Source organism: Odontomachus brunneus, unplaced genomic scaffold (assembly GCF_010583005.1).
Source record: "Odontomachus brunneus isolate Ranch 3 - 2012 unplaced genomic scaffold, Obru_v1 Obru_scaffold_102, whole genome shotgun sequence".
Lineage (NCBI taxonomy): Eukaryota > Metazoa > Arthropoda > Insecta > Hymenoptera > Formicidae > Odontomachus > Odontomachus brunneus.
This window is the reverse complement of record NW_022639552.1, coordinates 545,876-571,179: the sequence shown is the minus strand read 5'-3', so window position 1 is coordinate 571,179 and position 25,304 is coordinate 545,876. Positions and strand designations below refer to the sequence as shown.

Sequence of the window (25,304 nt, the reverse complement as noted above, 5' to 3'; positions counted from 1 at the left end):
TATAAAGTAAGTAATGACTTTTCTTAGCAGCAGAATGCTATTTTTCTGTGTGTACTTTAGAAACGTAATGTGATCCCCTCAGACAAATCAACACATCCGCATTTAGCGACGAGATACTATCTCGCTAAAAATCAACTGCGTGAAGAAATGATTTCGCTTAGACGATTCTTGATGAAATAATTCCCCGAGGAACCGGTTCTTAAACATTACGTCGTAGTACTTTTTCGACTAAAATTTGCAAATTATTCGCAGTCTCTTTCTCTCTTCGCGCGTTAATAGCGCGCTTATAATAGACACTGTTCTTTATTAATAGCCTAATACCGGTTCAGTTAAAAGCGGCTAATAAAAACATTCGTTCGTGTTAATCTTTATCTCGAGTCGGTTATAAGCGATACCCGACTTAAATCTCAAGACAGCGCGTGTAACGTTCGGATGTAAAAACGCGACGTTAACTTCCGCGAGACATTACAGTTCTAAGGTTTGATCGATACTACGAAGACTATAAATATTAACCACGCTTTTTGCTTTGCGATGTTGTTATTAGGCAATAAATTCGCGTATAAAAACGTCAGGTGTCCGTTTCCTTTGTATACTCGTCCTAGCTTCGGTATTCGAGGCAGAGTCTGCGTCGTAACCTTTCGCGCGTGTGTTTCATCCCTAATGCAAATATTATTTCTGTTTTCGAACATCCCGCGAGATTCAGAATAGTTTTCCTTATGTTTGCTCTTAGCAAAAAAAATAATTTCTTTCGGACATTAAACATTTGAAAAAAAATAACAGAACAAAAATATAAAACGCAGAATAAAATACATACAAGATAATATAAAATAGAAAACGTTCAATTTTTTTGGAAATCAAACATTTGAAAGAAATTATGCCGAACATAAAATAATATAAAATATTACAAAAAACAAAATATAAAATGAATATAAAATAATATATAAGATAAAATAATAAGAATAAAATAAAACGCAGAATAAAAAATAATATCCAACTCACACAGAACTCCAAGATTGGAATTATTCAAGATTCATAAATTAGATGAATAAAATAGACTTGCACATGCCCGAATTGTGACCCAAAACACATACACAACGATACACTGGACCATTCATGACGGTACTAAGGAAGAAAAGTCTGAGGGATGAGACAGCACAATATACTGCCGAGTGAAATCACAAATAACGCAACGCCAAGAGCGCGTCCTCAAGATCGACAGCACGCTTTGTGTGACGCGTCGAAGCACAATTAAGCGAGCATTATGAATGAACTCGCGCGGTGTCGTCGGCGGAGAGCAAGGATGAGGGGACGTCGCGCGCATCCTCGGAGATGACAGAACGCCTGTCTCGTTGCGGGAAGTGAGGTTAAGCGTCGTCGCAGAGGAAACACGACGTTAAGTGACCGTCGCGTGCGAATCTCACCGGAGATTCTTCGACGTTCTCGCGACCCGTAATCAACCAGCGACGCCGGTCTGAAAATTGCGCGAGGAAGGTCACGGTTTTTCACACCTTTTCGCACTGCGCTCGCACCGACACGAATCCGCTGTTCGCGCGAGTATTGACTGACGAGTATCGCGGATGAGAACACGAACGCGCGCAATTCCGGTCAATTGAAGCGGCGCCCGTGCCGCAATTGACTGCAATTCGTGGTAAAAATAAACAGTGCCAGTTGACAGCGGGGTGGCACGAACGAACGCGCGTAGGAGAGCTCGCGTATCTCTCTTTCTCTCTCTGTCTCTCGCTCTCCATCTCTGCCTCACCTTCTCGGGCAGACGTCTCCTCGTTCCGTTGCGCGCCTGACGCGCGCAAAACTCCTATCCGCCGCTCGCGGGCTCACAACGCGCGTCTCAGGAATTATATAACTATTGTTGCACGGCTCGTAAATAAAGGCTACTTACCGCTGATCGAGGCGAAAAACGTCAGGATCGCGCGTGCACACACACACGTTACTCCGCGGTGACTGCTTGGGTCGGACTGCCGCGTGATGGCGCCCGCGCGCCCCCGCCATACTGGATCAATCGTCCGCGGCACGCAACGCGCGAATTCAGCTTCGATATGAACGCGCAAGAGTACTCGCGAACAACGCGTTGCATTAAGTCCGTTCTTTTTTTGAAGAACTTCCTGAACGGGGGCGCGCTGGATTGCAAAACGGTTTAGACTCAATGAATTTGGGAGCTCACCAAACTGTCAAAATTGAGAATTATTATTGACGCGGGCTTGCCAAATATATTATTAATAATTATAATAATTACTAATTATTATTAGTATTATTATTTGTTATTATTTAGTGCGCTTAATTATATTATTATTATGAGTCTATCAATAATAATCTTCAATTTCACACACAATTAATAATGCTCAATTTTTGTCACAACTTTATTGTATGTAAACCGTTTTGTACACGTATGTTTTGTATATTTTGTTTCACTCTAACTTACACAAGTACACTAGTTCAAAAAGTTCTGTTCAGAAAAAAACAGGTTTATAATATTTTTTATTCTGCATTTTATTTTATTTTTATTATTTTATCTTATATATTATTTTATATTTATTTTATGTTTTGCTCTTTGTAATATTTTATGTTATTTTAGGTTTGGCATAATTTTTTTCTAATGTTTGATATCCAAAAGAAATTGAACGTTTTCTATTTTCTATTATTTTACATGTATTTTATTCTGTATTTTATATTTTTGTTCTGCGTTATTTATTTTTTAATGTTTAATGTCTGAAAGAAATAATTTTTATTGCTAAGAGCAAACACGAGGGAAACTGCGAGGGAATCTCGCGGGATTCAAAAACAGAAATACTGTCAATATTGTACAAAATTTTGTAGCTACTAATGAGACTCAGAAGGCTGCGAGATAATTAAAAGGCACTGATATTACACTGTTTCAGTTGTTCAATATGTATAAATAGATAATGTGTAATTTTATCCTTTTTCTGAAAATTGTAATATTATTATATAATAAATATATTCTATAAAATATCTAGTGAATTTGTAACGATCACATAAATAATATTGCATTATTAGCTAATCTAAATGTTGGTAATCGTGCAAATCCCTATAAGACCGTTAATTTTTAATAACAATAATTACAAGACTGATCTTATCTGAAAAACTAAAATGTTATTTTAAAAATATAAATGTCGTTGTAAGTATGAAATTGTCCATTATAGCGCAAAAATAAAACCTTGATATTCTCCGCTTCCCCCCCTCCAAGAATTTGATATTTTACTTCCTATACACATACAGAATGAATGCAACGCGGCTCTCCACATTCTGTGCATCGCTCTTGCTTGAATTCTTGACTGCGGAAAATGTGTTTTTTTCCATACAACTCGCGAAGAAATCGTTCACTTAAATTGAATCCATAACGTACGAAAGTTAAATGGCAATACAAAAGTCGCGAGCGCCTCAACTATTATTGTCTCTGTTTTATCGACTTACCGACTTCTCCTATGGCCGGTTGAGAGCAGCGATTTGAATTCCAACCTTCACAACGCGATGGATCCGTTCGCCCGGCTGTCGCATGCACGTCCCCAAGATATGCACTTCGTTTTAGGCACTCTCGACGATATCTCACGCGCGAAACTCTTCCTTCGACGTGTCGAGAGCCAGGCAGGAACTCGAATGTCTAACTGCCATAACGCAAAAAACGCGCGATACTTTCGACCCGCGCTTTCGACGACCCGTTTCACGACATACTCACTACGATCGACTGATCAGCGATACCTTATCGCGACAAACGCACGAGACTCTTTCGGCAACCGACGACGATGATTCAAGCGCGAAACTCACCTTCGACAAGCTGAAATCGCGGGAGAGCCGATCCTCGGGTCCACGTCGCTCCGCCATAACCGTCCTCAATTGACTGAACGTTGCAACGCTTGAGATTCTCGAAACATCATCACAATCGACGATGTAGACTCGTCACAACGCGGCGTAAGCTATCCAATCGCGGTACATTTATCAAAAATCGTGCAATCCTAAATACTTAGAATAAATACTCGAGAGATCTGGTTCGTCTTAAGTATTAAAAATAAACGAATAAAAAGATATAATCGCTGATCTTTAGACATGTCAATTATTATAGCACAACTACTTTCGAATAATTGTTCGTAATGACGTCACACGATCATGCAAGTTCAAGGCGCATACTTTCGCGACGATTGAACTTGGATCGCAACCACTCGGTACTCACTGCGTCCTTTTGTCACATGTCGAAGACAAACGCGTGCGAACGAATATCAAAAGTGTCAAATCAAATTGATAGGCAATTGTCGTAGTGCGAGTAGTGTGACGGCGATATACACATACAACCGACGACGGAAACGAGTGTTTTAAAGTTCGGCGCTTGCATCACGCATTGGTAAGTTGGTTACCTTCCTCTTTTATTAGCACGAATTACAAGTTCGCATCGATATTAATTTGCTAGTATTAGCAATAAGGTATACCGGACATTACATATATTCTGGTACTAATGAGTCAGTCAAGAGCAAAAACAATTAATGTTTTTCGCCATACTAATTTCTGGTATTATATTGCAATATTTCCCTCTGAAAAATAAGTTTGATCTGTCTCCAGTTTTACGTAATGTTGCTTACAAATTAAATAATTTTTTCTATAATTTGTAAAATAATTTTGTGTGACAATCGCTTACATGATATATTGAAAACCTACCACTTTACTGCAGTTTGCTTGATTGCCAATATTTGGGTAATTAATTTATCATATAATAATTAACTAATTATACAAATATTCATATTAGTCGAAAAGATCAATAATATCAGTGTTTTTCAATTATTATTCGTTTGCCTCCTTTATCATGGAAAATTCGCTATCGAAGAAAGCATAAAAAATCAAATTTTTTTATTGACTTATTGATATCAAGACATACATAATAAAAAGCATGAATTTAAATAGACAATAGAGAAATTTACAATATCGTAATAAAACTCTTAAAGATCTTTTAAGAAAATATAAATATTTGAAATGTCTTACAGTTTAAACAACGTGTTTGTGTTATTAAAATGCATCTAAAACAAATTAATATTACGGGTCATGAGAATTTGATATTTTTGTTTTTTCGATCCAATTCTAATCACTTTAAAACTATTTCTAGCTAATCGGTGGTAATGTGAACTTCGCGAAATAAAACAACTCGTTTGATTCTTTGCCATTTAATTATTATATACTTAGAACATAAATAATAGCGATCAATGCGCAAAACGTAAATCCTGCTGGATCGTTCTGAATTAATGATCGTTGGTAGGACACAAAACAGCGATTTTCCTGTTTGCATATGTTGTATGTAATAAATAAATAATGTAAATTGGAACGTATCGGCGAAACAACGTTCGCGATCCTTCGCTATTTAAGTCGCACGAAATTGGAACATAAATAATAACAATAAGCGCACACAACACAGGTACGCAATATCGTCCGCACGCAACATTCATATACAACAGTAGAATGCAACACAACGGTGTTGTCACTTGCGCAAAATAATATGTGCAATAAGGGACATTACACAGACATTACGTAGGGCAGGAAAGATAATGCTCAGAACGTGTTGGCATACATGCTCGTCAAATGAAAAAGTATAAAAACAAATGAAAGCTGAAAACATGAAATGCAACATTGAGAGATGATTTATCGATTGTTTCATTGAAATATTAATTAGACATTCGTACAATCCGATTCTCATTTCATCTTTTTCATCCGTTTAGATCACAGACTTCCACATACTACACCAGAAACTACTCATCCAATGCGTGAGAATAATATGTAATGCGAGTAAGAAAATAATTGGCCATATGTTGAGTAGATGAAAATAACACATACATTATAGTTATATGAAGTTTATAGAACTATAATGTTTATGATATATAGACATCATAACGTGTTATAAAGTGTTCAATAATTCTTTGTACGCTATTCTTCTTGTATATACTCAATCTATCCATTTAACAAATAGATGCTGGGTTTCACGTTCCAAGTTACAATTAGCGGTCTAGTGTAATATATAGAAATTTGTGATTTGGACTTTGTTTGTCAAGTGATATTTTCGAAAATTTAGTGTGCATATCCTTAAATATACACTTTCTTCACATACAACAGTTTATTTACGCATTGCTTACTAATACTAAATCATATCGACAATAGTCAATCGTTTCTAAAGTCCACTTTATATAATTCATAATTCGCGACAGAAATTGGAATAGAATTTTATTTTACCTAATTTCTAATTCGAATTTTATCGAATATTTTCTTAGAATTTAGAATTGCATTCCATATTCTGTCGTCAATTATAGATCTTTTTAATCTTATCCTTATAGATTCTTATAGACGCAGAGTCCTAAAGTGGACTTTAAACAAAGTGCACAGAATTATATTATTTTTCTTTTCTTCAATGCTTAAAACTAGGATGGGACCAAGTTTAGTATGTATTTATAAATCTTAGTTAATTCAATAGCTAGATATCATTCCACTAAAATCGAATACTTATAGATCGTCATAGATATATCTCACACACTTGTAAAGAATTTACTACAATCAAATATAGAATCAAGTACATACTAAATGATTATACGTAATATATATGTGTATATATATTTGAGAATGTTTCGATTATGATATTGTTACATTCCAAAACGTATGCATACTTTGGTTCGATTGAGAAACGGAAAGTTTTGATTATACTTTAAATGCTGTGTTATGTTCCAATATATTCATAAAATTGATACTATATTAGATGTGTACTTGATCCCATTCCTATTTTTTAAGACACATTACAAATATCAATTACAGCCTACATAGCGTCCAATGCAAATCTTCCTCTTAAATCGCATGGAAGTCTGACACGCAAGCTTGCAGGTTCGCTCTCTCGCTCTCTTTCTCTCTCTCCCTCTCTTACTGTCGGCGGCTAATCACTAAATTTACCGATAAAAACGACTTATCTATTACTTAACAAATATGGTATCTTCTGTCACATCGCATAATTTTCGCCAGGTATTGAAACTATGAGACCCATTGCTACAGGTTGTGTCAATTCCAATTTCATGATAATCACAAGAGAGAGCATTGGAAGCTTAGAATGTGTGCGCGTTGCGACAAATGCCGCAACCCAAAGCGAACTCTTCTCCCGTCGGCGGATGTTTCACATGCAACGGGCACTCGTCGCCTTCCAACTGCTTGGATGTGGGACCTTAGAAAAGAACAATGAGATATCAGTAGTGTTAATCATTGTCAAGAATAGGGTCGTGCATACGTACCAGCGGGACACAGAGGCAGTTCGTTCTTGGGGATGGTGGTAACTCGCTGGAAGTCGTCGTGGCAAGGTTTGCAGAAGTGCGTGGTTCCGAAGCAGAAGAAGACCGCCACTGAACAACAGTATCGGCATTTATACTCGAGGAAGTCTGCCCCGTGCTTCGGACACATCTGAGCCCTTGCCACGTCGCTACATCCGCCGCACACCAGTTCCGTAGGATCAAACGACTCTCCGCCTAGCTGTGCGTCGCATCGCGCCTCACCACCATAGTAGGCCTTCTGGCATTTGTAGCACACGTAGTACGCGTACCGTTCCATCGCGTAGGCAGCTGGATCTTGATGACGACCGCCAGGTGCGAAGGCTCCTTCGGCCCTGCGGAAAGTTGTTGAAGAAATTCTTACTTTGCGCGATCGATCGCTTCATGCGTACAACTTTATCTAAGAGACATTACTTGTGCAATCCTTCATATTCCAAGCGCATCAGAGCCTTCCTTCGTACATCTTCGTAGAGTTCTTTCACGCTAACCAACTGCTCGGACAACGTTGGATGCTCCATCGGTACCTTGCAAATTGGACACAGGGAGAAGCCGAAGGTGATTCGCGGTCCCACCCAACGCTTCATCAGCACGTGTCGGCAGCAGTGCAGATGGAACACGTGACCGCACTGCAACTGAATCGCTGGAGCACAGGAGAGAGCTTCGGTGAAGCAGATCATGCACATATCGTCGGCGTCCTGTTTCAAATCGACCCCCGGTAAGCAACGATGCAGACAAGGCAGACAAGTTCTCTCGTTCCTAACACCGCCGCAAATGTGGCCGCAAGAGTGAACCTTGTTACAAGCATTATTGGAATGCTCCTGGCAATCGTGGTCAGCGCAGATGTTCCCTATCGCCAACAAGCCCGTGTTCCCGGTGGTGCCGCAAAATCGACAAATACCGGTAGTCGCGCCGACCGGTTTTCTCGGCGAACCGTCACGAAATTCTACCAGCGCCTTCAACGTTCTGCTATCCGCCAGAGCCAAAATCCAGAATAATTTTGTTCTGCCACAACCCTCGTGAAGATCTACCCGTATCGCCTCTTCTTCCTCCTTGCACACTTGTCTGAGATGTGTCTTCGTTCTCCTATGGAGGTGGAGAATTCGGTCGCATTCCGCGCACAGATTACCACAAATGTTACATTGGATAATAGCTGTGGTCTCGTCGTCGTCGTGATTGCTGCATGTCGGCTAAATATGAATGAGGAAAATAGATAAGGATCAGCTGATTCTATTTGCGCGCTATACGCTCATTCGGAAATGCGATATTGATCTTACTCTAGGCGGCGGCGCTTGTCCCTCGGAGCCTCTCCATTGACCAGACGACAACCTTTCCACATGGTCCGAATCTAAGACGCATAAAGAAGCTAATGCTAACCATAATGTTGGAGATCGAAGACATTCCGTAGGATCGCGACTCTTCTCGTCCAACCTAGTCAAGTTCAGAATGTTCTCAGCAATCCCCGCTTTCGTCACAGACGCCCATTCCTCCGACAATTTGCCCTGAAAGAGAAAATCGGTCCAGATACTGTGAAGTAAATGGGTCAATCGATTAAATACTCACAGATGCCATATCCTTCAAAAGCTGAATCAGTACTTCCGCCAGCTTTCGGGTCATGCAACCTCTCAACCACCACCTCGTTCCGACATAAGTGTCCGGGTGAATGCTTGTGGCTAACGAGACACTCTGAAGGGCCTTGCCGTTGTTTTCCTTTCCTTTCATCTTAACTTGCACAGTCAATGCCTTCGCGATACAACTTAGAAACACGTCGAGAATCCCAGCGGAATGTTCGTTGAAATCCGCAACATGAGTGAGGCTGCTGTTCGCCGCGGATACGATACTAAAGTCGGTGGGCGGCAGTTGTTCGACGTTTATGACGCTCGCTAATGTCTCGGGTTTAATCTCGGGCAATATTCGCCTTAAGAGAGATGTTACCTAAAAGATACAAGATAATGTTGCAATAAGAAGAGTTTTGTGATATATATGTATAAGAATCCATAGCGATAATGAAAATAACGCACTTGACGCTGCACCCTAGCCGATCCAGTATGCAATAAGCTCAATAGATCTTTCAGTAAGCCAGTCTGATGCGATAAGTAATATTGCCCTACGGAACTACCGCTTAGAGCGAGAACCATCGAAAGCATTTCGAAGCAATACGTATCGGTCGCCTTCTGCAGATCGCTGTTGTCGCTCAGCAAACTATTAGCGGATGTCGGTGAAAAAAGAAGTGTCTCCCATTCTTCTCTCATGCGTATAGTCTCCTTTCTAATCGCCTGCACGATGTGAGTACACACTTGTTTCTGCAAGTGTGTCAGGTTACTTCGGCTGAATAATATTCCGACCATATGCTCTCTCAGGTCATTGCTATCTTCCACGTCCTCATTAACGCCTTCTATCGGCTCCATCTGTTGTTGTTTCTTGCCTTGTATAAGCTTCCCGAATACCTGTGACACGCCATTAATATAGACTATATTCTAACAAAAAGTTACGACGAAGAAAGCGCGACCTCACCTGAGAAGTGATTAAGCGAAACACTTTCAAGGTTTCCGCCTCGCAGTTTCTCTGCTGGATGGTCTGTGCGCTCAGCTGCTTTCCTACTTTCAAGGATTCTCCTTCGATCTCGCCTAATACTCTGATCTGGCGAACTCTTAAGGAATTATCTGGACCCTTTAGTTCCATACCCACTACGTGACGTTGATCTACGCGGAAAAATATATGCATACACAAGTTACAATCCGGAATGGATCATTATTGCATACAGAGTGTTCTAAAAATTTCTGTCTTCTTTCAAAGTTTTTAAAACGCTCTGCCCTTGTAGTAACAAACGTTGTTAATGTTACCAGTGATGGGGCAATTAATCCACCCAGCTGATCTACTTTCGATCTCTACGGATCTCAGTTTGATCATTTCGTCGGAATTAACACCAGACAGGAAAGTTACACTCGATACTTTATGCTAAGAAGATTTTAAATTAGACGAATATCGTTTGATGCATAACTTATTTTTTTTTTTTTTTTTTTGAGAAAAAGAACTTACTGTTAGATCACGACAATTATCGATGTGCACGTATACCATTCTTGGCAAAGAATGCGCACCACAGACGATAGTAATGACTTTGGTCTTGTTACGATCTTCATCTCCAGATTCCCAAAACGTTTCTGTAGAATTGTCCGTGAGGCTGCCGATCATAGCTTGCCTGCTGGACGCTTTAATATCAATGCTGGACGTTAAGTCCTTCAAAGCTTCCACGCAGCCGCTCATTTGCTGCGAAACCGTCGACTGGTGGCTCTCGTGCATACTCATTGTCACGTCTTCTTCTTCCTCGGATCGCGAGAGAATCTTACTAATATTACTAAATACATGACTTCTATGCAGGAACATATGATCTGCTGGCGTAAAGCGAATACCCCAACACCGAATCGCAGCTTGTTGTAACGGAGATCCTGTAAATTATAAGTTATTAACTTTTAAGCATTATTGTATGTGTGTCTCAAAACTAATATTAAATTTATCATTAAGCAGTTGTTACGCCCACGATATTTCAGATTAATCTGCTCAAGTCACTTTCGCATTTTGCTGTTAGTTATTGCTCCAAATATCGACACGAATATCTCGCAAGTTATTTATTAATTCGACAAACTTACCAAGTGGTGGTAATAACATCAGATCCGCAATAGTTTGTAACAAAGTGTGAAACACAGTCGGCAATGGATTGACAGATTCTCCAGCTATTACCAAGTCGCTTAAAGGGTGTTCGCTAACGCCAATCATGTCCTAAATATGCAAATATGCAAAAGATGCAATAATGACAGTTAGATTACACCCATCTAAATCCATCTAAATCCAAATGCAAGCATCTCACTCACATGTTCCTCCTTTTTTTCCGTTCTATTGTCGTCATCGTTTGTATCTGCAGTGTCGGGAGGAGCAACCGGCGTAAGAGACGAGACGAACCACCAAAGTAAGTCGTGCAAGCAAATTGGTTGCGTTACGCTCCTCAAAAGCCAATTTAACGCCTGCATCGCATAAACTCGGCAGGCGGCACGGCGCAACGCTTGCTTCATTGCGAGCTGCAGATGCTGCAAGTTGTGTTGTTGAAGAACGAACAACATCACAGGTCTCATGAGGATCTCTATCCGATCGTTATTCGCTACTTCGGTTTGGCTCGAAGATACAATCGCGGATTGGTCCATCGATGGCACTAATTTCTGGAGTGCGGCAGACGGGTAACACAGAAGTGAAGAACCCGCTTCTAAAAATTGCCGAGATCTTCCCATTACTAACGCGTTTCAGGAAAAAATGTGATAATCATATTTACAGACATTTCAAGTACGATCGTACCGTTATTCATTTCGCTACTGCTGTTATTTCGTTTTCTCATCATGACGATTCGACCGTCATTACTGTTTCTAGCCCAAGGTGCACCGGTTGACATGGACACCGATCTATGAAACATGCTGCGATACTTGCTGCTTTCGATATCGCTATCGCTCATTGGATATTCCGATAACGGCTATAAATAAAACCGCAGTAATTAAAGCAACGTTAAATATTAAAAAGGGAAAGCGAAAAGAGATAGAAGAAAAAAAAAAATTTCAAGACATGTTCTTACTCTGCCGTTTGTGTTGTTGTACATGGCGTTGGCTCCTTCGTAATTACTCTGTTGGCCGTTTTGACGCCTCAGAGCTTCCTCGTAGTATCTTTCGTCGTGACTCTGCGAGTGATGTACACCCAAAGCCTGCAAACACTGGAACGGTCCTGTCGGCGGGAACGGCCCGGCGGCCTCTGGGGGGCTATAATTTTCCGCTACGGATGACAGTGTCTGTGAGGGTCGGCGCTGTTGTTTCGGAATATTGAAGCCGGACGCGCTGGCCAGATCCAACAGAAACATCGCGTTATTCTTCATAATGATATGAGTCTCGTTCCCGCCGGGGCTGTAAATCGGGGACAGAGCTTTGCTACTGCTGCTCTTCCTCTTGGATATGCCGGTCTCCAATTTCTTCGCCAACTTGCTTCTCCTGGCTTTCAAGTACTTATCTCGACAGGTGTCACAGATCAAGTACCACGAACTACCACCAACACCGCCGTCACCGCAGTTACCCGCCCACCCCACGCAGTAGCTGCCACCGCTGTTGTATCCTTTCCCGCCGGCATGCCAGCCGCAGCCTGGGTGCATCATCTTCATGTGATAAGTGACTGGATGCGGGAACATCAGACCGCAGAGCTCGCAGATAGTCTCGCGTTCGATCCCTGTAAAAACCTCAGAAGTGTCCGCTCTTCCTATAGGCCGCCACTCCTTCTTCTTTCTACTACCTTTCTTTTCGCGCTCCTTCACCTTGTCCTCCCGGGGACGTTTCTCCGGCATCGGTCGTTTCGCCAGCTTCATCGTTTGTATGTGCGATATAGGACTGGGTAGGATCGACTGTTGCTCGATGGCTTGCAAGCAATTCGTGCTGAGTTCTTCCCAGAGGAAGACTAGACTCTTGAGAGCGGGCGGTAGCACCGCAACCGTGTGAAATTCGGGCAGAGAAGTGAGCTTACTGCTGTTTGCCTGGATCTCCTCCTTGATCGTATTCTCCTGCTTTTTCCTGTTTCTATTGGCATTAGCGTTCGCGGCTGAACGTGTGAGAGTCTCCAACGTGCTGGGTTGAATGTGCAAATAATTGCCGGCGTTGGTCACCTCGACGGAGTGCCTTTGCCGTGCCTTTTGCTCCTGTTGTTGTTTGTCGCTGGGTTGTAAGACAGTCTGTCTGGTTACAACCAGCGCGCCCTGCTTCGGCAAAGTTGGATGAAACTTGAGAAAACTCGCGCAAGCCATGGCGTCGTGCACGATACCCTCGTGCCATAAAAACGCCGCGAAAACTGCTCTGAGACATTCCGCCACGGAAGGACTGACCGCTTCCTTCACTTTGTCCTTGCTCAAATTCAGAGGGCGATTAGGATTGGGACTTTGCTGCGCGTTCGCTGGCGACATGGCGCGTTTCGCCCTCGTCTTCGCAACTTTCATGTGATCCCTTCTGCTCATCTTCGGCGAATGCCGCTCGTCCTTCACCCCGGACGAACCGATGCTAAAATGGCCCTTCATCGCCGTAGTGGCGCTCTCAGGACTCGTTTGTGTCTGCGCCTGCGACACTTTGCGCGGGCTCTCTTGAGAATCCTTTAAGAAACAATGTATCTTTCACGCTGTTGTTCTTTGCGCGATGTTACAAACGCTACGGTACGTGCAGTGGGAGGAGAACTTTCTCTCTATCTCTCTCTGATACGTGCTTATCAACAAAGCGTAAATCTTCCGTTCTTTAAGCGGATAGAACGATCGGGGAACTCGTTACGTCAAGATTAAGAAGGCTCTCGTGTTATATCACTTACGCAACAACAATCCTTCTTGGGAGTATCGGGCGGGCTCGCTATGCTGCCCTCAGATCTCATGTGTAAAGAACTGCAACTTGGACTCGGTGATAGATCACGCGTATTGGCAGTAGTACTAATGCCACTCGGTGACTGAGATGGATCTCGCGTTAGACTGCTAACCAAGGCACTTGTGTCGCTCTGCGTCGAGCTGCGACGTTGCGACGTGATGCTGTCGACCATCCCTCCCGACACTTGAAGAAGAAAAGGATAATGATGTAACAAACGATCGGGCTAAAGACAAAGACGTATCCGGATACTCAATTCTCACAGCAAGGACGTCGATTCTCTCACCTCAACAGCGATATATTATATGTACACACACACACACACACACACATACATGGATGGAGTGACAGAGAGCGAAACATTCGTCATAACATTCGCTTACACGATTCATTCAGAGAGTTTAAGTCGTGCAGATTACTTCGTGCGACCGTGTTGCAGAAAAATTAAAGAAGTCTCTAAAGAATGATACTTTTCATTCTTGTATGATAGTGTGGGAACACAAAGAGCAAGGAGAGCGGCGTAAGATCTCTTGCGATCGATTGTCCGCGGTAACGGATCTCAATACGACGTTAACTAAGGGACGTATTAGTGTGTATCAGTGATCTTACCTAACGGGGAGAGGCCGACACTTCGGGGGGAGCCGCAGAGTACAGGGCTGCTACTCATACTCTCTCCCCCTCCTATCGCACTTCTCCCACCTAATAATTTTGATTAATTGTAGCGTTTGTATATTGTGTCGAGGGTATGTCTTACAATTAGTACGGAAGCTTTATCTACATTTCTCGATCTCCGGCCTCGCGTAGACCTCGCTCTGTGCGTATAAATGTTGTAATCGATCTCATGCATGTTTCAAGAAACGAAATAATATCGCGTGCCATTCCGGTTTGCAACTACCGCTGTCTCGCATGCATAATACAGTGTTTGTAATATTCACTGATTAATACTGAAGTGGTTTCTAGCGTGCCATCAATCCTATAGAATTCGTAGACGTAAGGTAAACGGTGATGATTAAAACAGATCCTCGACGATACAGACTATCACTCTACGCATTATATATATGTATACGCTATCTTACAACTCGAGTAATTCAGTATAGGATAGGAGCGAGTACCTGGTGCGTTAGCAGCAGGAGGGAAGAGGCAATTGCCAGAAACAGCTGGCTGCCGACTGGACCCAGCTAAGACCACAACATGACTAATTTGTTATAACTAATCCGAACAACGTATTTAAAGTTAGTGGTTAGTGTCTCGTATATAAAATTGTCTACCGTCTCAAAATGTCTCTCTTTCTAGAGTCTATCGTATATTCAAATATGTAATGTCACTGTGTCGGATGTTACTTTTTGTGCTCTAACACGCGATAAAGAGAGGGAACAAAAATACATAATAAAACTGTATAGCCTTACAAGTATCAGCGTCCGTTCTCACAGCTTCTGAAATGATTTCATTTTCAAAGGATTTATAGTGCCAAGTTATATAAGAGTAATACGTATGTATGTATAACGTTAGAAGAAGAATGAATCGCGAAAAACCAGAAAGACCCGGAAGTTCGGTCAGAGAAATGATGTCTATGTACGTTATTGCAAATATACCGAATACGTACCGGGTATCGGGACTGGGCTAGAGGACGGACTGCGAAATCTTGGTGACCCACCTTGGGGATTCTTCGGCGAGGAACTTCTTGACATTCGCCGGGGAGTCTCCGGCGGCGTCGCCCCGTTGCCGTTCGCGCGACTTTCCCCCATCGCTTTTACCAACTCCTTCACAGATACGCCCACGAATTCCGAGAAATCTCTGAAAAGCATCAGTGATACATGCTGATAGACACTCGCATATTAACGTGGAAGCCCCTGACTTTAAATTGCAGCTCCCGAGGAAGTTCTCTTGGCACGGAAACGTGTGAATTGTATCATAAATTTTTCGGGGAGACTTCTGCTCGTGTTCGCGGAAAAATCGATAATCTCGAGAAGTTGGTTGACGTAACTCGGGAGAAATGAAAGAGCATAATTGTATTCTAAATTGACGAAAAACTTGGCCGAAGTATGAAAGATGTATGAGAAGAATATTATGTACGAATGAATATATTTCCATACCTGCCCGGAGAACTTCTTTTCTCTCCGTGACATTTATCATCCCCTCTGAGCCATTTTTGAAGAACGCTAAACTTTCCGCCGCCGCCTTCCCTCTCGCGCTCTTTCGCCACTCTCTCCTTGGAATGGGGCTTCGAGAACTTCGCGGTTCCGTCGGCTTTCTCCGGCGTGAAGCGTTCGCTTCCTGAAGAACGTACTTAGCTTTATAGCCGGGTGCAACAAGTTACCCAAATTTACCTTCGCAGTCGACTATCCTACCTGGCGAGTCATGCTGATTGTATGAACCAAAAACAAATGGATTCGTGTTGCAACCCTCGACCGACTCCGTTGCATCTGGTGTGTAGTTTTGCGTGGTGAAGTTGAAGCCCTCATGGCTCACGGATGGTATTGAAAAGTCGAAGCCTTTGTTACTCGGAGAAACGATCGGGTCCGGGATCATCGGCTTTTTCTCTATCGGATCGTTCTCCAAATCCTGTTCGATCTTCATGTAAATCACGCCGTGTTTGTTAGTCGCGAGCGACCACGCTTCGCCGTCTACACCTCGACCTTTGTCGAAGCAATACTTGGTCACCGAATCGTCATCGATACGTACCCAAGTCCCTTCGTGATTCACGGACTGAAACAGTCGAACCATGAAGTGCTGTCGTGCAGTGAGAACTTTGAGGGAGAAAGAGGACGCATTTGATAGTATCTGAACTTACATATTCCTGAATGGTCACTGTATTCCCAAGCGCCAACATTCCAACTGGCGCGCTCTTCAAGTTCGGCTTACTTCTAATATTGTGTCCGGAAGCTCCGCATTTCACGACTATCATGCTCCTTCCGGCATCGAAAGTTACAGTCTTCCTTTTACTGTTAACAGGAGGAAGACTGGCACGTTAAATTAAGGAACAGTCAAAAGAAGCGTGATAGAGAATGACATTTTTTCACATACTCATCGCTAGTGTCGGGTCGCTTCCGCATGATAGTCTCTTTAATAACTTGGTCCAGAATAGATTTTGGTTCCTCTACCGGGAGCAGCAGACTCTTTCCTAAATGCTGATTGTACTGCAAGCACCAAGCCTCCAAGTGACAACTGTTGCAGTATTCTTTGATTGTCTCTGCATTTAATCGCAGCCATACGCCGTCGTCATTATGAATCTATGATTAATTGGAAGAACAGAATATTATATCTTCACTTAAAGATCCTCAAGGGTTCCTGAAAGGATTTTAAAAGTTCTCTTTACTCCTCTCCGAAGCACGTGAAAATAATTTCGGCAAAGACTGAGTCGAAAAGTTCGATTCGATTTTCTACTTTTTTTACGGCTCATTGTTGACAAAAAATCACAGATAATAACGGTGATACGAGTAAATCATTCGTTTTCATTGAATGCATTAAATGAAACTTGACTGAAAAATCGAATCGAGCTGATCCAATGTAATGAGCAGAAATGTTACTCTTCCACCATCTGAAGATTGAGCGAGAATGTGCGTTTTTATTACGCTCGTCTTGCAGGGTTGCCTCGAGGTGAATTCAATTGAAACGATCAAGCTTCTTCAGACATTACCTCATCGACGAACGCTATAGTGTCATTAACCGAGACGAATCCGATTTGTTCGCTCTGCAATGACGGATGGGCTCGTATTCTCAGACCGGCGCTGTTCTTCGCCACGAATTTCCGGAGTCTGCTCGGCTGCAGCTGCGGCTTTTTCACAATGTTCTGCGTGGGCGGTTGCATGCCCTGCGGAGACTCCTTCACCTCGACTTTGTAATTCTAAACAGCCGAATTTCATGTCAATCTATTTTGAGATCTATTCCAAGTCTATTTGTAAACTGCTCGAGCGTAAATATCTCGAGCAATTTCTACGAGGACAAATATTCTGCTCACATCTTCCATATTGTAACTGTCTACTGTGATCATCAGCGAGTACCAGCCGACCGAGGACGGCGTCCACGTGGCGCTGTAACTGCCGTCGCCGTTAGGTCTAACTAGCATGCTCTCGCTCGACCTCTTCACGGCGGGCGACATCAACCGCAGCTCCTCGAACGAGTAATTCTGATAGGCTTTCATGATGTTGATGGCATAGAAGCACATCTTGTTGTTGATGGTGACCTCGTAGGGAACGTCCAGAGGAGGCTGCGGATGACCGCCAAAAGTCATGGGGTCCGGCTGCGAGACGCGGCGGATCTTTCTGCTCTGGTCAGACTCCGTGATGTCTGTCTTATCGATCGGCACCGCTTTCACTTCGACCTGCAAACGATCTCACGTCGACACGGGCGAACGAGACGGACGCGTGACGTTCTTCTCGTCCCTCGACAGGGAATACCGTACCTTCAATCCAGGAACATGCACGACCTCGCCGTATTGATCCCTCGTGAGGACGGTGACGATGGCCGGCCATCCGCATCTCATATCTTCGCGTGAATAAAGCGCCTCGCATTGAGAGGGATCCACGAAGCTGTCCGGCTGTAGCCATCTCGCGAGTCTGCCGCCGCTGGTGCCGGCCGAGCAGGAGACGAAGTCGCGCAGGAATAGACGCTCGTTCGAGTGAAAACTGAAAATAGCAAAAAGCCGGACGGATTTTATCGCGCGTGCACTCGAAAACCACCGATTTATGCGACTATCTGTTGTCAGCGGAGCAACTCGATCGCACACTCGAATTTATACACAGCGAGGATATTATAATTTTCTTTTCCTTCATATAAATTATTTCCATTTTTACTATACATGTTTCTGTATAGACTAAAAGTCTAAACAGACTTTTTTTAGTGGTAGAATAATATTTTTCTGTGTGCAGAAACGTAGAATATTTTTTATATATATAATATAGCATATTTAAATTCCTAAAACATAAATAGCACACATAAAATGAAAAGATAAAAAATCATCGCAAAGTATCGATGTATCTTTCTCTCAATTATAAAATTCTAGTAATTTTTACTACAAAATTCTCCCCGTGCAGAAAGCAAAGCGAAATCTACATGGAGAAAATATTGTAATAAAGACAACTTTGTAATAAACAAAACTCTTGTAATCTTCGACATTACAAAACTGTGACCGAAATTATTATATATTTGCCTAAAAATGTCATGCATGTTTGACTCTTTGCTACAAAATTATTGTAATTACTTGAATGGTTTATATGCAGTAGCTCGTCAAATTCATTATTTCTATATTAATTTCAGTGTTGTCTTGTATTACAAAAGACATTGTAAGCAGGAGCATAATTTTCACCTAAAATTTTACCGCAATATTTTCCGCGCGTAAAAGTCTTTTATTGTTCATGTAGGAAGACCGCAAGAGTTCTAGACGCGACAAACTACTCGTATATTCCATCTGATATAGCGCGATATAAAACCGCGCGTGCCAGCAGTGAGTGTAAAATGTTGTGCTGAAACTTTTAATCGTTCAGCGGCCACGAGGAGAGCCGGCCATAACGGTCGGCGATATAAGATCGTCGCGCGATGAAATACAGCCGGAATATAGACGTCACGAAAGAGTTCAGCTGGCCGAGGAGTCGCACTGCGGCAGTTACTTGGACGTTTCTTACGTCCCGCTCCGCAATAGACGCAGCAAGCCTTTGGTCTTTTGCTTCAAAACCTCCAATCTCCAAAGAAAGACATTTCTCGCGCTGCCAAAAATAACACGTAAAATTAGGATCTGCGACGTCTGGTTGCGCGGGAAACGCTTGGAATCGCGTAACATTTTGGCTTCGGAGCAAAAGGCTGAAGGGTCAATACACCTATGAACCGGGATTTAATCGTATAGCGTGAAAAGTCGCGAAGTGAGCACCGTTTTGCGAGTACAGGTCGCACGATTCATCAGAACGAGAGTCCGAGAGACGCGATGCCCCTAATTGGTGCCCCTCGTGCTATCGCGGCTCCCGGTGGCTCCGGCTAGATCGCGAATAGAGGACGATGCTCCTCCGTCAGTCAGACAATCGTTGCTTCCCCCGGCTCGTTCGCTCGCCGGACTCATCCCTAATAAGGCGCAATCACATCTCGCAGCTCTGTTCCTCGGGAAGCTCGTCAACGACCTGCGCTTTTACACTACTCACAGCAGCCGACTCCGGCCGTTCTTGCAGTAGAGATAGGAGTGTGGAACCGGTATTCTCTTCGGGCAGGATCATACGCGGGTAGAGGTTGCGGAAGAGTTCGCACGCGCATCGATCATTACGGTATATCCGCGTGGAAAATAAGGGTCTAATTAAAAACCAACGGGCGACGGTGTAAATCACCCGCGAAGACGCCGTCTTCGATAAATCTAAGGAGATAACGAGCGAGAGCTTAATTTAAATTCCAGATAAATGCTTAAAGGGATGCCGGACATGAAAATTTTACCGACATAACATTGACTTCTTTTTGCAAAGTTTACGTCTTGTTGCTTGCACAGACAAACGCTTTTACACAACAAAAGTGCACGCAAAAATATTCCCTCTCGTTATCGTCGATATCGTCGGTATATGATGAGAACATTTTCTACTTTTTGATGATCGTTCTACGTTATCGACGCTTATCAAGTTCGTCACTCGCTCCGGCATTCCTTTTTCTCTCGGACTTATTCCTTTCTTCTTTTTCTTCTGAAGACCGTCAATACTTTTTTTACGAATTGTTGCTCCACAGTCGTAGATAGATCGTAGACAGTTGCAGCAGTGTTTCGGAAGTCGAACTATTGGCATGGACGAGCGGGATAACGGGAAGAAAAGTGGTTTCTTATGCCGTAAATCATGCGACGCTTTTCTCTTCGTTACGATAATTTATGATATCGCTCTCGCGAGACTCACGATCACGATGAAAGTATCCGAAACACATAAAAGATAACAAGTGAAGTAGAGGCGTGTTATCTATGAAGCGCCGTAATTCTTATCCTTCCCTGCGCTTAATGTCTCATTAAAATACCTGAAATAATGGTAAACGGTTGAAGTCGTAGAAATTAAGGAGCGGCTGCGTAAGCCGGTATATGAGATGTACCCGCGGGGATTATACATCGGCGCGTACATCACAAGCAAAAAAAAAAACAGATTACATCGCAGCGATGAGCAGATGTTAAACCTCTTCGGACGATAGCTCTCTCGAGAACGGGATATCTCGGGGCTTTGATCGAGTTCGTATCGCGAGCGCGTATCAAACCATGTAACGAATGTAATTTTCGCGAGTCGGATATAAACGTCGTGAAGTGCGCTCCTCTGAACCATCGATCATAGTCACGACGAAAAAGATGAACGAGCGGCACGCCAAAGATAATAGACGCTCTAGAGCCGCCGCCGGTGATGGTGGTGGTGGTGGTGGTGGTGGTGGTGGTGCATAATACGCGGGGGGAGGTCGCGACCAAGAGAGAGAGAGAGAAAGAGAGAGAACCGTGCGCGCGGCTTTAAAGATCGGTATCCACGTGACGTACAGTCGGTACGTGACCATTTCGGAAATGGGCACTTCGTGGACGACGACGTCGGCCGCTTCCCAGTCTGAGAAACGCGTTATGAATGAACGGACGTTGCCCGCGTGTGTGCCGGCGACGTCCGACCGAGAGAAGAGACGTGGCGCGGGGGTGTGCGGGGTCGTGGATGCGCACAATTTCTCATGGGAAATTAAATGGCCAGGTTTATGTTCATAAAGCGAAGGAGCCACGACGGTACCGCGCTTTAGGGAAACGTCCGCCCGAAAAGCGACATGGCTACGTGAAGCGGCGAGACCGGACTACTGTCTCGTTTTTACGCTACGGTGCGTCCCGCGTTGCGTATCTCCGGCCGCGGAGGCATAATGCGACGGAGACGACGCTTGGACGGTGCTTCGCATTACTCTCGTTCGCGCGTCGCCGCGCCGACTTATTATTGACGGGAACGCGTGATCGCGAGAACTCTCGTCGGCGTACGTGGCACGTGGAAACTCAAAGGGGTCATTGAACCCCGTGCATGGATCGTGCGTTCGTTGATAACACTTCTGATTTGGTTTATGGGACTAATATCGTGGATCGCAGCAGGACAGGAGATTCAAAAGTGGAATGCCGACGGAATTATTCCGTTGCCTTTGGAGCAGGTGTTCTGTACCGATGTTCTGTCATCATAAATATCAGCAATACAAGAATTAAAGAACCACCTGGCTATACGGTAAAAGACATTTTGTGTTACAAATAGAAAATGGTCCTTGTTAATATTTTTCTGTTAAATTTCTCACATACCTGTGTGTATTAATTTAATATATTATTTAATATAATATATGTGTTATTTGAATATTTTGTATTAAGTTGGTAAAATTAAAAAAACATATATAAATATTGAAATTATACATTTTATGCCTAATTATAGCTTAATATAGTTTAACGTATTATATAGACGTTAATTTTATTGAAAAATTAAATTTTTGCCATCCCGTGATATGTATAACACAAAATGCGTCTATAATCAAAAGATAGAAATGATGTAATAGGTAAAGTAACTCAAGACAACAGATACAGAGTTCCCAACTTTGATCTAATTTTAAGCAGCAATATTTTCATTATCGTTTCGAGTGAAAGCACCTCCACTTTTCACTCGTTTTGAGCGAGATTCCAGTCCAAGGAATTTTGACACAATAATATTATACGAACCAAACAACTTGGGATCAATCTGATTAGAAAGATGGTATTAATTCCTGTCGGGTACTGACGATCACCCGAGTAGAAAAATCGCCGGAGAAAGCTGGTCAGAAACTAGTCAGCTTTTGTTGTTTAGGCTTTACTAGTCGACGACACAGTAACGTAGAGATGAAAGAGAAAATATACAGAAAGGGCCAAAAAAATGTATGTATTTTTGACTGCACGCTGCATATGAATGATGCATGTCGAGAAGAATCGCAGCAAGATCCAAAGGATGGCTTCAGAACGCGTTTCGCGTATCCAGGCAGTGTGTGTCGCCTCTTACAAATGAAAAAGCCTCAACTCTCTCCATCAGCTTATCGGCCGATTACTTAAGCCCCGAACACGGTTCGCGCAATTAGCATCACCGTTGGTCATCGGCGTAACCGGGGGCTCTTTGGATCGCAAGTTGGTCAAGGTCGTCCTCGCGAGTGTCAGGTGACGCGCGCTCCCGACGAGACCGTCGAACGTGTTCTCGCGGAAGCCGATGTCGATCCTTTTGGCGCGGCTTGCCGATCGGACCCCGAGAGGGCACCGATGATGCTCGTCCCGTTCCTTTCTCGATGTCGTATCCAACCGACGGTCGGCGTTGATCTTTTCAAAGGCTGAAGAGGGAGTACATAGCAGGAGAGCGAGGGAGATAGAGAGGGAAAGAGAGAAAGAGAATGTAGCAAGGCAAGCCTACATGAATGTTGGTGGGGAGGAGACACCGATCGTGCATGCCACCGACCACAGTTTAAAAGCAACCTCCGTCATGATCGCGTCAGCTGGCTTCTAGTTGCCCCACCATTTCCTCTTGGTCGTCGTGTTCCTCTTCTGCGTCTACCTCTTCTTCTTCTTCTTCTTCTTCTTCTTCTTCTTCTTCTTCTTCTTCGGGAACGACCGCGTATCGAAACTTGCTCCGGGCGGTAGTCGGTCACCAACGCCGTTCACATCGTGCGAAACCGCGCCGACGAGGATGACGATCGTTGCCGAAGATCGATAAAGCCCGCGAGGAGAGGGGGGGAAATGTGCTGCGTTCCTCGCGCGGGGCGTGAAACCGATCGGTGGAAGAAGCTGTTGGACTACCACGAATAAAGAAGAGGAACGAAACCAGTGGATGGTCTCCGGATCGAGAGGAGTTGCTCCCGATCGATCCGCACGGTCGATTGGGCCGGTAATGGGCCCGGGGGGCCTCGAGTGCATCTCGTCGAGTGCGACGCGGGTGGTGATCGATCAGTTATGAGGGGGAGGCGATCGCGGAGGGAATAATCGGCGGTGGCCGCTGGTGATGATCTGACGGTCGCTTTGTACGCGCACGACCGACGACCGGCCTCTCGATCGTTCTCTCGCGCGGAGATCGTTACGATGAGCGCCAGGCGAAGAGTGTACGACGCCCTTGACGGGCTCATTAAGTGTGATCGTGCGATCGTATGCTCGGTGTTCTTGTGGTATCTCGCGCTCCTGCCGTGCATCGTCGAGGCCGTCCAGCCGGGGATATGCGCCATGGACGGTTGCAACTGCACCGTCCAGGCGCACCGTTGGATTACCGTCAAGTGCGTCTTCTCCAAAGAGCAGGTGAATGCATATCAACAACATCTCGGCCGGCCGGTAGATACGCGGGAGATACGTAATATCGCCCTACTAAAAATAGTCGAAGCGACGATGGGAATGCATATAAATCGAACTAGATCACACATATACATGCCACAACATACTCTTCCTCTTTTTCTCTCTCTCTCTCTCTCTCTCTCTCTCTCTCTCTCTCTCTCTCTCTCTCTCTCTCTGCCTTCCCACGCCTTCGCTCCCGGAGACTTCAACGAGCCCATACGAGCTGAACGGTAGAGAAGAATGAAACACTGAGGAAGAATTGAAACTTGAACATTTATCTTTTGAAGTTTTTGAGAATATTTATCTTTTATTATCTGTGGGGTAGGAGAGTTTTTTTCGTAGAAGCTGACTTTGTGTCACGCAAACAAATGTTTAAGTATATATTTTTTTTGCTTAGCGCGTGACTTTTACGAAGAATCCCTTGTGCACTATCTGATGATCGTGATGTTGAACGTGACGAAAATCCTAATTTCTTTCCTGTCGTCGGGAAGTAGCGCTCGCGAGGGATCGACCATCGGGCGGCAACGGGCTTCGAAGTTGCCGCGTTTGTTGAAGGCGCAGGTCGCGCTGTTACACCGCGTTGATGACACGCGGCTTTTCGCGCGACGCTTACGGATTACGCGAAATCGTTTATCTCGGTACGCTGCATCCGTTGCACCGAAAGAGAAGTCGTTAATGCGCGACGGTGAAAGTTTGCAGAGTCGCAGGGGTCTGGGATCGCCTTTCACGCGGGATTAGCATATAAATCATTGGCCCGTGAATACGGTGGGAATACCGTGTGCACTTGCGTGCACTTGCGTGCAGGCGCGCTCATGTGAGCGCAGGAATCAAGCACACAGAATCGTGAGGCTCAACTTCTCGAGCAAAATCGCGAGTCGAAATTCGGTTTAGTTTTTACCAATGCGCGAATTCACGAATCCGTAATCGCAAAATAATATTTGACCTGCGATAATTGTGACGTTATCCAAACGCGCGAAGGGACATCGTGTTCACAATAATTACGATGATGAATCTTTTCTTCTTTTATGGCAGTATCAATTCTTTCGTAGATTTTTGCGCGACGTTGACAGTTTACTCGTGAATATCGTCAAACCAAGTGAAAAGAATTGATTTATCAAGAACTCTGCTTGTAGTCTGTAATTTTATTGAAATACAGTTTTATCGTTATTGCTCACTGAATTGGTATGCTTGGAGTAGGATGCCAAAACTCTCAAAGCCAGCCAGGTTGGTATTCAGGACACAAACGTTTAATAATGAGAGAGAGAGAGAGAGAGAGAGAGAGAGAGAGAGAGAGAGAGAGAGAGAGAGAGAGAG

At 43.8% G+C, this 25,304-nt stretch overlaps 3 protein-coding genes across 25 annotated transcripts in view; 1 reads left to right on the top strand and 2 right to left on the bottom strand.

Moving 5' to 3' along the window:
- LOC116848938 (WD repeat-containing protein 47) overlaps positions 1-2,022 on the bottom strand; it is a 108,315-nt gene extending 106,293 nt beyond the window's left edge. For 5 of the 7 annotated variants that reach the window (XM_032825576.1, XM_032825577.1, XM_032825581.1 and 2 more), the window contains exon 1: positions 1,898-2,022. In XM_032825576.1, the coding sequence (XP_032681467.1) occupies positions 1,898-2,007 (110 nt within the window). In that variant the 5' untranslated portion in view covers positions 2,008-2,022. Of the gene's footprint in view, positions 1-1,759; positions 1,785-1,897 lie in introns of those variants that run through there. The other 2 variants (XM_032825578.1, XM_032825583.1) reach the window with 2 other exon arrangements.
- A 3,142-nt stretch (positions 2,023-5,164) lies between these two features.
- LOC116848927 (E3 ubiquitin-protein ligase MYCBP2) overlaps positions 5,165-25,304 on the bottom strand; it is a 299,038-nt gene continuing 278,898 nt past the window's right edge. The window contains exons 17-42 of one of the 17 annotated variants that reach the window (XM_032825543.1): positions 18,123-18,345; positions 17,679-18,041; positions 17,358-17,564; positions 16,745-16,950; positions 16,512-16,662; positions 16,069-16,426; positions 15,814-15,994; positions 15,324-15,514; positions 15,127-15,153; positions 14,833-14,898; positions 14,330-14,419; positions 13,674-13,906; positions 12,621-13,464; positions 11,920-12,557; positions 11,649-11,820; positions 11,174-11,559; positions 10,952-11,081; positions 10,344-10,750; positions 10,148-10,262; positions 9,819-10,006; positions 9,326-9,751; positions 8,868-9,239; positions 8,582-8,806; positions 7,722-8,494; positions 7,275-7,642; positions 5,165-7,207 (exon numbers count right to left, since the gene is read on the bottom strand). In XM_032825543.1, coding sequence (XP_032681434.1) covers positions 7,092-7,207; positions 7,275-7,642; positions 7,722-8,494; positions 8,582-8,806; positions 8,868-9,239; positions 9,326-9,751; positions 9,819-10,006; positions 10,148-10,262; positions 10,344-10,750; positions 10,952-11,081; positions 11,174-11,559; positions 11,649-11,820; positions 11,920-12,557; positions 12,621-13,464; positions 13,674-13,906; positions 14,330-14,419; positions 14,833-14,898; positions 15,127-15,153; positions 15,324-15,514; positions 15,814-15,994; positions 16,069-16,426; positions 16,512-16,662; positions 16,745-16,950; positions 17,358-17,564; positions 17,679-18,041; positions 18,123-18,345 — 7,456 coding nt within the window. In that variant the 3' untranslated portion in view covers positions 5,165-7,091. Of the gene's footprint in view, positions 7,208-7,274; positions 7,643-7,721; positions 8,495-8,581; positions 8,807-8,867; positions 9,240-9,325; positions 9,752-9,818; positions 10,007-10,147; positions 10,263-10,343; positions 10,751-10,951; positions 11,082-11,173; positions 11,560-11,648; positions 11,821-11,919; positions 13,465-13,673; positions 13,907-14,329; positions 14,420-14,832; positions 14,899-15,126; positions 15,154-15,323; positions 15,515-15,813; positions 15,995-16,068; positions 16,427-16,511; positions 16,663-16,744; positions 16,951-17,357; positions 17,565-17,678; positions 18,042-18,122; positions 18,346-25,304 lie in introns of all 17 variants that reach the window. The other 16 variants (XM_032825540.1, XM_032825541.1, XM_032825547.1 and 13 more) reach the window with 16 other exon arrangements.
- The window catches only part of LOC116848929, a 32,096-nt gene continuing 29,922 nt past the window's right edge, over positions 23,131-25,304 (top strand). Inside the window, exon 1 of the mRNA XM_032825558.1 lies at positions 23,131-23,957. Within this exon, the coding sequence (XP_032681449.1) occupies positions 23,748-23,957 (210 nt within the window). The 5' untranslated portion in view covers positions 23,131-23,747. The remainder of the gene's footprint in view (positions 23,958-25,304) is intronic.